Source organism: Panthera tigris, chromosome A1, assembly GCF_018350195.1.
Source record: "Panthera tigris isolate Pti1 chromosome A1, P.tigris_Pti1_mat1.1, whole genome shotgun sequence".
In the NCBI taxonomy this organism is placed as follows: Eukaryota; Metazoa; Chordata; class Mammalia; order Carnivora; family Felidae; genus Panthera; species Panthera tigris.
Genome location: NC_056660.1, coordinates 188190400 through 188206471, shown reverse-complemented (window position 1 = coordinate 188206471; position 16072 = coordinate 188190400). Strand labels below are relative to the sequence as shown.

Genomic DNA, 16072 nt, shown 5'->3' with positions numbered 1-16072 from the left:
AGTATGCTGAGCTTTCCATATGCATCTAATCGAATCCTCACAGCAATCCTCTGAGATATAATCCCCATTTTACAGCGGAAAACAGAGCCTCAGAATGGGTAAGAAACTAGCTAGAAATTGACTGCACCAGGATTCAAACTGGGGTCTGCCTTGACTCCCAAGATCTATAGCCATACAAATTTTTTTATAACTAAATGAGCCTAAGGGGAATATATACAGTGTGATGACAAGCTCTTGGCTGACAGGCCAAAGGAAAGGATTCTGGTACAAAAATCTACTACCAGCTGAGTAACTTTAGCCAAGTCTTTTAAACTCTACAAGCCCGGTTTTCCTCATCTATAAAGAAGTCAACAATTTGGGTTAACCAGGTTATCTTTAAGGCTCACATTCCATAAATTTATTGCCAATTTCTCAGTCATTCCTTCACAGGTTCTTCCATTCATTGATTTGACTAATTTATTGAGCACTCCCACTCTGTGCTAGGTACTATACTAGACACTGAAATACTGTGGTGAACAAGACAGACAAGGGTCTTACTTCCATGGAGCTTATATTCTAGTGAGAGGCACAGACTATACATAAGTAAACAAAGAATCCAGATCATATCAGCTGATGGTAAGTGCTATGGATAAAATACATGTAATTAAAGTGTCAATGTTAGAAAGGCAGACTAAAACTCCAGAATCCCCCAGTCTAACTAGTGAATTATGTCCACAGAAAGCTTAAAAAAAAAAAGTAGAGTAAAAGTAGTGTGAGTCCATTTTGTCGATGTAAAAAAATATGAGATACCATATAGGATAATCGATTACTTAGAGTAATAGAAATCTGATATCAGATCCATCATTAGGTGACCTAAATGACTTTAAACATACCACTTTACCTTTCTCTAAACTTCAGTTTTCACACTGAAAATGAAGCTAAAAATACCTGTTCTTCCTACCTCACAGGTTAACAAGAAAGAATTGAATGGAAAAGGCTTGGTCAACTGTAAAAACTGCACTGAAGTTAAGTTAACTTAATTACACAGACATAGGACAAAGATGAGCCACGCAGAAAAGCTCAACAGCCAAGCCCGTACTTTGGCTCTGACATATAACTTTCTGACAAGTCACATACTTTTTAAAATAATTTTTTTAATGTTTTATTTATTTTTGAGAGAGAGACAGACAGAGCACAGGTGGGGGCCGGGGGAGCAGAGAGAGGGAGACACAGAATCTGAAGCAGGCTTCAGGCTCTGAGCTGTCAGCACTGAGCCTGGTGCAGGGCTCAAACCCATGAACTGTGAGATCATGACCTTAGCTGAAGTCGGATGCTTAACTGACTGAGCCACCCAGGTGCCGCAAGTCACACAATCTTTTATTTTTTATGTTAATAATTTTATAAGTTTAATTTCCAAGCTTTTAAAATTTATTTTTTTTTTAATGTTTATTTATTTCAGAGAGAGAAAGAGACAGAGAATGAGCAGGGGAGGGGCAGAGAGAGAGGGGGACACAGAATCCAAAGCAGGCTCCAGGCTCTGAGCTGTCAGCACAGAGCCCGATGCGGGGCTTGAACTCAAAAACCATTAGATCATGACCTGAGCAGAAGTTGGACGCTTAACCAACTGAGCCACCAAGGCACCCCCAAGTTTCAAGCTTTTAGATGATACTCCTACATCTTCTGAGATAACCAGTGCAAATGTTTCATTTTTCTAGTCTTGAAGAAACTGGAGAAGTACAAGACCTATAAGCTTGTTCTGAACAGATCTTCCAGAGACACTTTCCTCCACCCAAACCTCTCAATAACCCCAAATAGGCAACCCTGCCTCAGTGGATATTTTAAAAATCAGTTAACACTGAAAGAGAGCAATACACATGTGCAGAATTACTGGGAAAGCCTTACTCTTTGCAGGTATTTCAATGTTATATATAAATAATGATATTTGGCACTAAACAAGGATCTAAATTAACTCCATATTAACTGGGGGTCAGGACTTCCTGAAACAAACCACAAGCCTGATCCCAGGTGGCTCTGCCCAGCAGGTCAGGTCTTCCACCCAAGATGTAAAGAAGTGAACCACAGTTCATGTTACAGGAAAAAGATGAACATTTACATTTGGAGGCCAAAGAGCAGAGGGTACATGGAGAAGTCTGCTCTCCTGTTGTTGTTTCTGCCCTCAATTTAGGGAGTCCCAGCTTCTGTCTAACCCCTCACCACTGAGTACTTTTGGCAGAAACTGTTCAGCCTGACATAAATGGGCTGGCTTCCCCCTGCACAATAAGTACCCTGAATAATATGAGGTCTACTTAAGAGGGGGAGCATACTTTACCCAAATAAAAAATACTACATAGTATAGTATTCAATTCATACCAAGGATCACATTTGCATATGCCCCACCAATAGGAAAGTGCTGAAATGGAGAGAATGTTCCTCTCAAAAAATTGTTCCCTTGTTCTATATTCAAATAATTTTAAAATCTCTCATATTATAAAGTTCTTTTCCAATTATGTTATTTTAAACTAAGTACGGATTGGGGCATGAAACAACCATATGCAATGGCAGTTTGGGGATGTATATAGTGTCACCTAAAGAAGTTAGTCAAAACAAAAAGGAGAAATAGAAAATTAACATATATTTAGTAATTTTTCCTAGCAGATTGGCCTTTCAGTATGACAAGTGTTCCTCAAAACAAGCCTTTTAAAAATCAGTTTTTAAAACATAGCTGAAAGTGGTTATCTTTGGAGACTTAAATGATTTAAATATAGCAAATGGTTACTTTTGGCTTAGGATAAAATTTCCAGTGAAAGAATCATGCACAGATTTAAAAAGAGCTGCGTCTCCAACAACTTAGAGGCAAATATGATGGGATTTAAAATGGCTCTGGTTTTGATAAAAACAAACAAAAATGCGGATGTCAAAAATGGCTATGAAGAGTTTGAATAAAAGTGTAAACTTAAAAGTAGAAAAAGTTATATTTGTAAATGTTGTAAATTATGTTTGTGATTGTAAATAGGAATGTTACTAAATTAATATGTGAAATATTACAAGTAGACATTTGATAATTCACTAGTATCTATAAATATGTACATGTTTAATTTGTTCCTAAAACTGAAAAACTTTTTATTAGGAAAATTGGAGAATGCTTTATATTCAAGAACATGTTCTACTCTGGCATATACAAAGGTGAAAGTTCTGTGAAAGAAAAAATGTGTCTATCCAACACAAGGGAATGACTAAGTAAATCATGATGCAGCCACAAAACAGACTATTATATACCTGCTAAAATGCATTTAGGAAGAATTTGAATTAACAGAGGAAATGTTTATTTTACAATTTAAATTAAAAGCAGGATGCAAAGTTATAAAAGCATGTTGTGATTTACTCTGATAAAAATTCATAAGAGTGACACAAAGAAAAATATTAGAAGAAAGATTTAAAAATATTGATAATGATTATTTCTGAGGATTGGAATAATGGATCACTTCACTCTGTGTTTTTAAGATCTTCTGTATGAGTGTATATTATGCTCATAATGATTTGACTTGTTTAAAATACAGAAAGCTTCAGTTCCTGTCAGTCCTCACATGTTCTAGAAATACCCACACTCTCCCATCACCAACAATCAAATTTGAGGGAATCACGTAATTCCAAAAAGGAATGCGCTAACCTGGCTCCTCAGGAAATTTACAGTGCAGGCTCCACCAGGGTCCAAATTCTGGCTCCTCCTTTTATTAACTACATTACCCTGGGGAAGTCACTTCACCTTTCTAAGTTTTCTTATAAAATGAGCCAATAATAGAGCAGGCCTCACCCAGATTCTCAGGGTGGGGGTGGGGGGGGAGGGGAAGGGAAGATGTTTTACATTTCAGTAACACTTAGAGGAAGAAGATTGAGAGAGACAACAGTGTAAAAAAAAAAGTGTGGAAAAAGAGGAAATGATAAGATAAAATTGAAGAAAGGCTGTCAGAAAACCAGTAGAGAGAAAAGAGGAGTTCAAAACTCTAGCAGGGAATGTTGCTATCCTGGGGAAGGGAGGTTGCAGGGAGGGGCCTAAATTTCCTACCTAATTGTTATAATTTTGGACTTGATTCAGTTTCAGAATTGTTAAGCCTCTTAGATGAGTTCCCATTTTTATTATGAAAAGTATGGTACTGCTTCACATGGCAGGGGAAAAATTCATGGAATTCATCGACCCTCGGGTGGTTCAGGTTGAAAACAAAGAACTCCACACTGTAGCTGAATGTGCGTTTGGGAGCTAGAACCAACCTCAGAGACATCGGGGCCTCTGAGATAGGAGGCCCTCAGAGCTAGGTCCACTCACTTAATTGGGGTTGGCTGATGAGTCCCCACCAATGTGTACACCGAAGAATGTGCGTATAGGACTATTTACCTGTGCTGAGGTTTTCAGGAACAAAAAAAGATCAGAACCCAAATTCAAGGTATCTATGCTACAACAAGATAAAGATATAGCTCATTATAAGATTCTACTAAGATGTGGAATGATTATTAAAGGCTAAAAATTGTTTTAAACTTATAACACCTTATTGTTTCCTACATATTAAGTGAAAAAACAAATTACCTAATATTATGTAAGTTATCACCCTATTTTGGTAATGAGGCAGATATATGCATAGGAAGAAGAAAGACATATGCCATTAAGAAATATTAACAGCTAAAAAAAAAAAAAAAAAAAAAAAAAAGAAATATTAACAGCTAACATTTATTGAGTGTTTATGTTTATACTGGTAGAAATGTGAGCAATTTTAATATTATCTTAATTATTTTTCTATCGGTACTTCCCAAATTATCTGAAGTCAGTATGTACGACATTGCAATAAAGAAAAACAAGTTTTAATGCTCTAGTGGGCGCCACATCACTTAGTTTACAACTAACAGAAAGACTAGCATCCACACCACTGCAAACATGGACGAATAAAACAGAAAATAATCCTCCACCAAACATTTGGAATAAATCTTCGAGAACGAGAAAAAGAAAAAAAAACAAAAACAAAACGTGGTTTACTTACCCACCCCCACCCCCCACTCAGGATGTTAGAGAAAGTTTCAACATGCATAGTTAAAAAACTGAAGGGTTAATTTATCATGATGCTGGGTAAAAACAAAAACAAAAGCCTTGCAAACCTCAAAATAGTTTATTGGCTTTGAAAACCAAATCATGTTATATCATACTAAATAGATTAGAGGTTCAAGACTTTATAGTGTTGCATTATGTTGGCAAGAATACATATAAAGCTCAGTTCCTACCTTTATTGTTAATAGGTTTCTAATCCCTGACCAGAAATTTATAGTTTAGAAATGGCAACACATCTTAAAGATTAAAGCCATGTGACAAATAGTTCATGTCCCTTAATAACCAAATCACATGCCTTAGATTGGGGAAGCTTATCTGCCTTTTCCTTCTATATGGTTTCATTGGTAGGAAATACTTTATATCCCTATTACATGAATGATGAATGGGACCGTTGGTTATGGTCTGTTATTTGCCTGGCTGTAGTCAATATGTTTTCTTTGGACAGGGATTTCTGTGATTTATCTCTCTCCCGGCCTTATCACTTATTAACTCTGGTAGACAGGAAAAAGCCAAGGTTGTATATAAGGCCTAGTGGCCATTTAGACCTCTAATGTCAGTGAAAATATCCCTTTTAATGATCCTGTTACACTAGCTACTCAAGTCCTGATTACACTCCACTCCAAATAGGAAATAAAGGTCATATTTCTTGGAAAGTATGTACGTAAAATATGCAAAATAATATGCTTCCTTCAGACCGGCTTTATTCTTTGCAGAAACGGCTTTCATTTTATAGATGTCACAGAAGTACAATGGGTACTTTTAGTGATTCTTGTTGCTGTTGTCCCCATTATGGCACCAACAGTGTTTAACTTCACAAATGCCAGAGGGTTCAGGATCACCTGAACCTGATATATCAGATCAGGAGCAATCACATTTTGTGAAAAAACTCCCTTCAGCAGAGGAGTGAGGCTTGGGACTTGCCCTCTGGATTGCAAAAGCAAAAAGAATAAATATTCCCTCTGCCTTGAATTCTTTTCTTTGTGTGTAAATGGCTCATTTGGAGTAATATTCAAGACATGTGGACAGGAGCAGCCTGTTAATTTTTCTTTCTTCTTGAATCTTTTCCAATTAGGACACCGCTAAGGCAGAACTGTTAGTCAAGTGTTCATTACACAGCCCTCTCTCAGCTGAATCCTAAGTGAAAACAATCTGATATAAGAGAAAACACATTCTTGCCTTCCTTTCCCTGATTCTTCCTGAGTTTGCTTAGGCCTGTCGTTCTAACAATTAACATATGTGTAGAATATGACCCTTTGCAGAACATTTTCATGCCCATTCTTTCCTTCACTGATACTCACAAGACCATTGGGATGCCCAAAGGAGGGATGGCCCCTCCCTCCATTAAGCTGAGGAAGCCAAAAGCCTGGTAGCATTAACCCCTCTCTCTCTCCCTCACCCCTACAGTGAACCCATCTCTAGGTCCCGTCTATGTCCTCCTCAATACCTCTTGAATTTTCTCACTTTATTCCCTCTCCACCCATTACCACCCAAATCAAAGTCACCAAATCTCCCTCCTAGACTACTGCAATGATCTCCTAACAGGTCTCCCAACATCCATTCTGGTTTTCTAAGTGCCATCCAGACAGAGAGTTTTGCTTTTGTTTTTTCCAAAATGCAAATCTAGTCATGTCCATTGTCATTTCTGACACTTCAAGGACTTCCCATTGTTTTTAAGATGGCAACTGAAGTCCTCCTCTCCTTATGACTTATAAGACTTTGCATAGGCTTGTCCCTGACCACTTCTCCAGCCTTTTTTGTCACCGTTCTCCTCTCTCTTAGTTCTGCAGCCTGACTGGAATTTTCCAGCCTTCCAAGATGCCACATTTGCTCTCATTCAATGCCTTCTTACATGTTCCTCTCTGCTGGAACACTCATTCTCTTTCCTCAACCCCACGCTTCTCCCACCCTTCACCTATTGCCAGGTTAACTCTTAATCATCCTTCAAACCTCAGCTGATCTCTTCCTAAGGAAAAATATCTCTAACTGACCATTTGGGGTTTCTTTGTTATATCCTTGTTATATGCTTGTTGGAACTCAGTTCCTGTTTTCCGGACACTTACCAGATTTGAAATAGTAACCTTATAAGTATCTACATTCCCTCTTAGACCATAATAGCGATGAGAACAGGAATTGCATCTTATTTTGCTCAACACTGTTTTAGAATATTGCCAAAGGTTGTTTCAAACATTGCCTAGAATAGAACAAGCAATCCAGAGATATTTGTGAGTTGAATGAATGAACAACAGGGAGTGCTAAAATAATAATTAGAGGCCAGGTCTTTTGATTCCTACTCTAATGACTAGAAAGAAATAATTTCTTTAATTATGATGAAATATGGCACTTATTTAATACCAAAAAAAAAATTTGTTCTTTGGATTTTCAAAAGGAACATTCCTATTATCTGCTTCTCTCTTTTTGAGTTTACTTTTAGGGAACACTCACACTGTACCAGGCACTATTAGCCCTGTATTACATATACTGACCCATTCCCTCCCAGATATAGGTACTATTAAAAGATTCCTATTTTACATGAGAGAAAATGAAGAATATTTATAATATGGAGCCAGCCCTATTTTTTTCTTTAACAGAAATTCCAACTACTGTGTTCTCCTGCATGTAAAACTTCAAGTAAAAGGGGATAGATTCTTAATTAACAGCTCTTATTTACATTCCATGTCATCCAGAGCACAAAAATCAATGAGGACCCATTGATCCTGGCAATATGTCAATCAATTATTAGAGAACATCTATTGCAAGTAAGATATGAGTCAAGTTGCTTCAACACAGTATACAAAATAGTATAAGATCAGGGAAGGGTAATCCTTTTCTCATAGAGCTTGTAGACTTTTTGTAATTTGTGTACCTAAGAACAGAACAAGAGATCTAAAGACACAAGGAAGGGAATAAATAAATGAATGGTCTAATAAGCACATGCAACAAAAGAGATCCAAGGATATAAACTTTTCTAGTCAATCAAGATGAGCCATAGGGAACATCAAGTCTCCTAGTGCAATTGACTCATTTTACATTGAGGAAACAGGAAAGTGGAGCATGGAAGCAATTTGTCCCACATCTCAGAGCCAGTTAGCAGCAGAGCTGGTGTTGCCAGGCCTCCTCTATCTCAGCCCAGTGCTCTGCCCACTATACTAAAATGGCCAGAGAATACTGCAGAGGGGAAACAGAGTCTGAGCCTGATCTTATAGGGGAATTACCATGTCCAGAATTGCTAAATATGAAGTGACCTTGAGGCCTGATGAGGAGACTGGTTTGAGTGGAGCTGAGTACACAGGGAGCCATAAGCTTCGTCAAGCATAGGGGTTGGGCCACATCTCACATACAGTGGGCAAAAGGGGAAGCCTTCTCTGCAGGGTAAAGCTATGACAGTGGCTTTTTGGAAGCCTGATCTGACAATGAATTAGTGTAAGAAGAGGCCACGGAACATGAGCTGCATTAGGTACAAGCTCTTTACTTCTGCCCTATAACTGATAATTTTGTTTATCCCCAGGGTGGCAGCCTTCATTTGTGGAGGAGCGTTTCAAGAACTAGAAACAGAGCCTTCTGGCCTTGAACCTTTTGAACCTGGAGTTGAAGCAATTATAGCCTAAACACCTTTGAAAGGGCTGGTGATAGACTATACCCATGTTACTATGGCCTCCAGAGGAAGGGCTGAAATTTGAATGGAAGCAAAAAGACAGGTATGTGTTTTTCCTGAAAATTCAGCATCAGAGAACATTATAAGTCAGGGCTGCCTTATAAAAATATTTATTGTTTGAGGCTATTCCCGAGAAAGTATTTGTTGTATCAAAATTGTTATATTCATATTTATAAATCTCTTTTTCTTGCTACCTTATTCATACTTTGCTCTTTTTATTTGTGGTTGGTTAGTGCTACTTGTTTCTTTTATTTATGGATGTCTACAGTTTTGTTACTAAAATCCCTAAAGGACATTTCTTAGCCCTCTAGGAAATGATGGTGAAGATAAAAAATATATGTAAAATATCTACACCATGGTAGGGACTCTGCAACAAAAGAAAAGATTAATGAACAATAGTAATGGCTATCATTTATTAATGGAAACTACTAGTATCTGGCTAGGTGCTCATACTAGCTCACGAAAGGTGCTTTACATACATTTCCCTGATACTAAAACGAACGCCAGTAAGGGATTATTCCCTTGTAAAAATGAGGCAACTGTGGTTCAGAACCATCACATGATGTCCCCAAAATAACCTCCATAGTAAGTGGTAGAGCTGAGCATTCGATCCAAACCCACCACCTCTTGAAACCAAGCCCTCAATCACTAGGCCATATTGTCTCCTTGGGAGTAAGAGAGAAAAGAATGGGAGGAGGAAAGAACAGGGGGAGAAGGGACGGAGGAAGAGAAAGGGAAGGAGAAGAAAACAAAAGGAATAGGGAGAAAAAAGGAAAACTTGGAAGACATGGCACATATCATCAAGTTCCACAGAGCTTATTTAGCCAAAATGGGCCCTCCTACATGCAAAGCTGTTTTGGGCAGGAGGTACAAACAGGAAGTATTTCCAGGAAGAATTTTTATTTCGAAGTTAATTCTGAGACTAATATACAGGGATGTGGGTTAGTCCTTCTACAGGGGCAGGAAGTTTGGTGAATAATCCTTAGACTGGCAGAACCTGGTGGTAGAATGATCTGAGAAGTGGCCTAACCCAAATCTGAGCTGGGACATGATCATTCCACTGGGGCTTTCACCATCTGGCAGAGCTGGCAGTCAACAGCTCTCCGTGCACACCTGAGCTAATCAGACACATCCTGATGGCTTATTCTTCTAGTCATTGTTTTCCCAAAGATAGGAGCCTTTCCCGTGGAGAAAGAACTGCAATGATGTAAAACTGCATTTGGATTTGGCCACTTCTTATCAAGAAAACCAACTCTAGAACTTTGAAGAAGCTTCTGAAGCCTCCTTGGAGTTCTTTATCAACTCCCAAGGTTACTTAAAGCTTAGCAGGAGAGATTACAATTCTAAAAGATCCAAGGCTCTTAAAAGATGTAACAACAGCAGGAAAACAAGCTGCAAGAACAACAAAGGTACTGGAGAGACCTCTTTCCACGGAAGTGGAGGTTTATCGTGGATTTACTTCCTATAGGTCTGACTGACCACACACTATTAGAGGGCTTTGAAAACAGTCCTGTCATTAGAAGGAAATGCTATTCCTTCTATTAGGAAACATTATTTAAAATTTAAAGTCATCTCTTCCCTGAACTTACATAAGAATAACTGGACATGATAAATAAGATCTGGGAAGTACTATTTGTTCTGCTCAACTTGGGATTCGCTTTGCTCCCTCACTGGGCAAACACAGAGACCTGCACATCTGGTGACTAAGAATGCCTCCTGCGTCCCTGATCTGAAGAACCAATGATGGAGAGCAGCGTTCACACTCCTTATAAGTGGAGCCAGCTTGCAGGCAATCTGTGTTTAGACAAATCCTTTCCTCCTCCCCCAAAAGTCTGCCTTTATTTGCATAGATTAGGCCATGCTGTTCCTGGCTCAATTATGGATTCTTAAAGACTTCGACATATACACACCCAAACTCCCTCACACACTCAGAAAACTGCAACAAATTCTTAAGTTTGGGTTGTGAGGTTCAGTCCTAGGATATCCCCATCCCCCACTTTTTAAGGGAAAAATTCCAAGTGCCATTCCACCAAGAAACAGTAGGGTTGGCTTACCCCATCCAAAAAATCAAGTTTCACACCTTGAAATGCTATGGAAATTAAAGAAAATGAAGTGGGAGCTTCTGCAGGCAGATAGAAAAGGACTGCTGCACATTTACACTGACCTGAGTGGTTGTTCTGATACAAAGAACAGAAAGGTTTTATGACCCATCTCTGCCTTGGTTGGTAAGTGGTAACAAGGATAGAGGTAAACTGAGTAAATCACAGGGGCCAGCAGCACCAGCCATGAACAAGTGACCCTAGGTAGCAGCATTTAATGCTAATCAAGAAGCCATGTTTAGTTCACCAATTAAAAAAAATTCTCTTCTGCTGGAAATGATGTAATGTCACAGCAAGCTAATAGCCAACTCTATCAGTGGGGAAGTTTTTGTGTTAATTTCTTTAAAATTTTATTTTTCGACATGGAGAGAAGTTAAATTCTCTCCTAGAATACTTAAAAGACTAAGTCGCTTTTCTATTTCCCACAGTTTGAGGCAAAATCAGCAAAAGTATTTTTTTATATGTTAAATTTCCTGCACACTTACACATGTGCATGCACACCAAGGATTTATCTCTCTTATCCTTAACTACTTTGCTAGACTTGCAAATCTGCCGCTTTTATCTTTGATCTTAATTCCCGTATGATACAGGTTTTCCAAGATGTGATTTCTTAAATTGATGGCAATTTTTTTTAATGGTTAAAAAAATTCCAAATCATAATGGGTCCCTAGCTATTTTCTTTTGAGAACTTAAGTAATTTACTGAGGATGATTTTTTTTTTTAACTTTTATGGCCAGGTGGCTCAAGGGGATATTTTGTTGAACACTGATTAAAAATAATTTCTTCTAAATGAGACCTGACCACAAAATGGAACCATTAATGGGCAGGGATGTTGTCACCAAAGCGGAATCATGCCTGATTGCCTCTTGTACCTCCTACCACACAAGCATTTTCTTCTTCTTCTTTTTCTTCTCCTTTTTCTTGTTCTTAATAGCAGAGTAAATAAGCAGCCAGCAAGGCCTAAATGTTTTTGGCCAAAAACAGAGTCCAAACTCCTCAGAGAAAACATTTGGCCTCTGTGGTTTTGTAATATGTTCCAGAACACCGAGTTCAGTGAGGAACATTGTGAAAAACTCCCATCCATCGGAATGATGGTGGGGAATGTTACAGTATCAGAAGTTTCAATTGGTCCTTTTCCTGCAGGCCCATAATGAGGCTTGTAAAAAAAAAATAGTGCTATGTGGAAGTTCTCATGGGAAAAATGAATGGCAAGAAATCCTAGCTTTAAAAGAAACAGCTAATCTGCTAGTTTGATTGTTCTTCAAAACTTACACTGAACCAATGAGCCTAATTAAAAACACTTGGCCTACTTCTATAAAGCATCATAGCTTTCTCTATGCTTCGTTTGTATACACCACAAAACTCCAGATAGACTATTATTTTTTCAAGTGCTCACTAACAAAGTGCTGACTTTGTTGGGATGGCTGAGCTAATTTCTTGAACTCAGTGTGAAACCTTAGCTAAACAAAATTGTGGTAATTTTCCTTAATTTGTAAAAGTGATTGGAGTGCAAACAAAATTTTCCTCTTGGGTCAATCCTATAATTTTCAATTAACTAAAACTAATCGTCAGGCAGGCACCAAACCTGCATTTTGTTTAAAGGGCTGGGAGGCATTTCCAAGGGTCAGGATGCATTAATTGTTTTTATAATTTTGAGAGAGAAGGAAAGAGAGAGAGACTAAGAAGCATAGTTGGTTTTATCCCTAGTACTAAAATACAAAAGGAAAGATGCTTTGAGGTAAAATGTTACAGCAAAATAAAATTTGTCCATTTAATTGTATGGTTATAATTAGGATGTGCTAACAGAGTTATCTCTTCACTGTCCTGGAGCCTCTTTGTGTGAGAGCAACTTATGCTCTATACTTAATCAGGCCTTGTGGTCGTCCATTGAATGAAGATGGAAACGTGGGACAAGTTATGCAGTAATGACAATACAAAGCAGAGGGCCTAGAATGTCACTTCTCCCAGTGTGGTCCCTGGACCAAGATCACCAGCCTCACTTAGGAGCTTGTAATAAATGCAGGGTCTCAGGTCCCACCCAGAGCTACTGAACCAGCATCTGAATTATAGAAAGATCCGTGGGTGTTTGGCTAGCACATTGTAATCTGAGGCTCTCCTAAAGTACACACTGGACCCTTAGGCTGCATACTTGCATTTCCCCAGGGAACCTGCCTGTTTCTCTCCATCTGTTGGGTGATCAATTCACATTCACTCTGCAACCCTAGCTTCTTACCACAAGGCAGGTCCATGTGCAAAGACTGTTTGGGGAGGGCAAAATGCAGTTTACAGGAGAAGAAAGTGCCAACTCAGAATGGAATACGAAAACTACCAATTCTCTTTAACACAAATGCGATGACCAGGCTAGAAGAAAGTTGTACTGCACTAAAGCACATCCCTAACTCCATAAAGCAAATAAACCACAACACAGATGGCTTAACATCCACATAGACTGAGAATTGTCTAGAACTTCTTCCCCCTTTCTTATTTCTCATGCTGCTTCTTCAGGTATCCAACCACTTATTTCTACTGATCCTGTCGTTCAACATGAACACCCAGATGAAATCTTAAATAATGATGATAACAACAATAATAATAATAACAGCAAGACGTGTAATCATATATATGGTGAAATGGACAAAGAAAGAGGGTCTTGGAAACTAGATTTTAAAATAAAATGCACACGTATACATGTAAGATAAAGTAAAACACTCACAAGGCCAAGGAAAAGCTCTGTGTCCACCATCTGCAGTGGTTCTTACCTGTGTAAATGAATCTTCCTGGTGTCCCTTTGCAGAACTGTTTCGACTTGTAGGACAAAGTGACTTCTACAACACCAGGGATGTGCCGAGGAGGGGTCTGCACACGGATGGCATGAGGAGTAATCAGCTAGGGAAGACATGGGGGAGAAAACTGTCACTGCAATATGTAAAGGACTCATTTCACAGCCTTCCTATCAGCTCTCAATAAACATAGCTTTAAAACACATAATTAACCTGTCAGTGTTTACATACTATCTTGATGGAACCTGTATCAAAGACACTGACAACAATATTTATAAGCGCTCTGAGCACAGCCACAACAACTTTATCTGAGTTTCCCTACAGAACAGGCACTCTGCTTCCTGGTTTGAAAAGTGAACATGGCCTAATGGAATGATTCATCCACTACAGGATATCCTTTGGAAAATCTCTGTTTGAGGCAGAGACCCAAATCAGAGCTGAGCTCTACCATGCCTCTCCAGAAGTGGGTGGGCCTGGTGTTTGAACTAAGCCCTTAAACATGTGGAAAACACAGAAGTAGGAAATCAGTGGGCCAAGGCACTCTGATTAGCTGCAGAGCACACGTATGAAATACCCCTAAAGACCATTTGGTGCATTAACTACCAGAGGCACAATCAAAGAGCTTTTAAGGGGAAACCAAAGAATCTGCCTCCCTGGAATAGCTTAGAGATCTGGCAGAACTAAGGACTGTCCATAAAAGGGAAATGGAAGTTTGGGGAGGGGGCTGCAGAATGATCACTGGTCTATAATGCAATGCCACGTGCACAATGAGAAAGTTCTTTTCTGAACCCTGCTGGCAATCAGATTACACTGAGAAGCAGAATTTATTTTTTTATTGCTCTTATCTTTGCTTATATAACTGAAATGTTATTAATGGCCATAAAACTGGCATTATCTGGTTCTTTGAAAAATCCAGCTCTGGTATTTGACTGGGTGACCTCTGATGGTGCTGGATTCTACATGTTTGCTCTCTGTGGTATCTGCATCTGCCCACTTCTTGATTCATATCAGGTTCATTTGATTCAATATTTTTGGTACTGAGTCAGTATATAATGGATTATCGCTTGAGTTTGTACTAACTTATGTTATGGGGATAACTTAGAAAATGCTTTTGTTTTAATGTGCAAACCAGACCAAATTCAAATTTTTTTTCCCAGAGAATTACAGGTAACACTATGAAAGAACCACATGTGACACTATAAGAATCAAGGTGTCAGCCCCTGGGTCCCACCCGGGTAAACCATCCTAACACCAAGTCCTAGGGAAAAGAATCTGAGAAAGTTGCTACTGTGAAAGTCCACAAGTAATTTCTGTCAAATGCTCATTCTTGAAACACAAACAAAGGCCATCTGCATAAAAATCATTTTAACTTAGTATTTAGAAATGTCTACTCCAGGGCACCTGGGTGGCTCAGTCAGATAAGCATCAGACTCTTGATCTCTGCTCAGGTCACGACCTTGCAGTTTGTGATATCGAGCCCACATAGGGCTCTGTGCTAACAGCATGGAGCCTGCTTGGGGTTCTTTCTCTCTCTCTCTCTGCCCCTCTCCCACTCATGCTCTCTCTCTCAAAATAAATAAACTTAAAAAAAAAAAGAAAGAAAAGAAAAAGAAATGCCTATCCTTTTCCACAGAATGTGTGAAGCCCTGGTTTATTTGCTGAAGACACAGAGAAGATATTTCAGTAAGATCATGCTTCTGTGGAACGCCTAGAGACCTAGTTCATATCTATGGCTAAGAGTTTTGAATGACTAAAGTTTCAATCGAAAAAACATACAAAAAATTATTTACTTAAAATTTTGTCCTTTTTATATTTAATTTCTTTCGAAGTCATTGTATTTTTTCTAAAATCAGCAGAGTATATACACTTGAATTTAATCTTGGTAAATCAAGATCATCATTTGGAATACTTCATATCATATCTGGCTGTAAAATACAAAAGCCTACTGAGTGACTACTGAGGCATGAGGGGCTGTTTTCCCCTCACTAAATGGCCCTGGATAGCTGTGATTTTTAAATTATTTCTATTTTGTTCAGTTTCTTGTCTTTTTTCTCCTGGTGTCCTTTACACCTTCTAATCTGCTCTTCTAATCTCTAAGCATCAAAATCAGGAAATCAAGGTTACTAATGTATAGAGAATAGAAGAAGGAAAGAGCCTCTGAAGGGCAGTAAAAGATGAACTTTCAAAATCAAGTGCATGTTGAATCTCAACTAGTCAATAGCGTTTCTGCAAGGCTGGGAATCAACACTTGGTGGGTATCTAGGAGGTATCTACTACACTGCTGAGGAACTTACATGCAGACACTAATTTGGTCAGAATAATGACCAAATTATTGTTATCATTATCCCTTTTTTTTCAGATGTGCAAACACAACCCTAAAATGACTAAGTTGCTTGCCCAAAGATAACCCTTGTTAGCACAAGTTAGAGCAAAACCTGACACTGATGCAGTGCAAAAGATGGCAGCAACA

At 38.6% G+C, this 16072-nt stretch overlaps 1 protein-coding gene across 6 annotated transcripts in view; it reads right to left on the bottom strand.

The window, feature by feature from the left end:
• EBF1 (EBF transcription factor 1) overlaps positions 1-16072 on the bottom strand; it is a 389138-nt gene that overhangs the window by 65425 nt on the left and 307641 nt on the right. For all 6 annotated transcript variants that reach the window (XM_042993469.1, XM_042993492.1, XM_042993480.1 and 3 more), the window contains exon 10: positions 13582-13708. In XM_042993469.1, coding sequence (XP_042849403.1) covers positions 13582-13708 — 127 coding nt within the window. The remainder of the gene's footprint in view (positions 1-13581; positions 13709-16072) is intronic.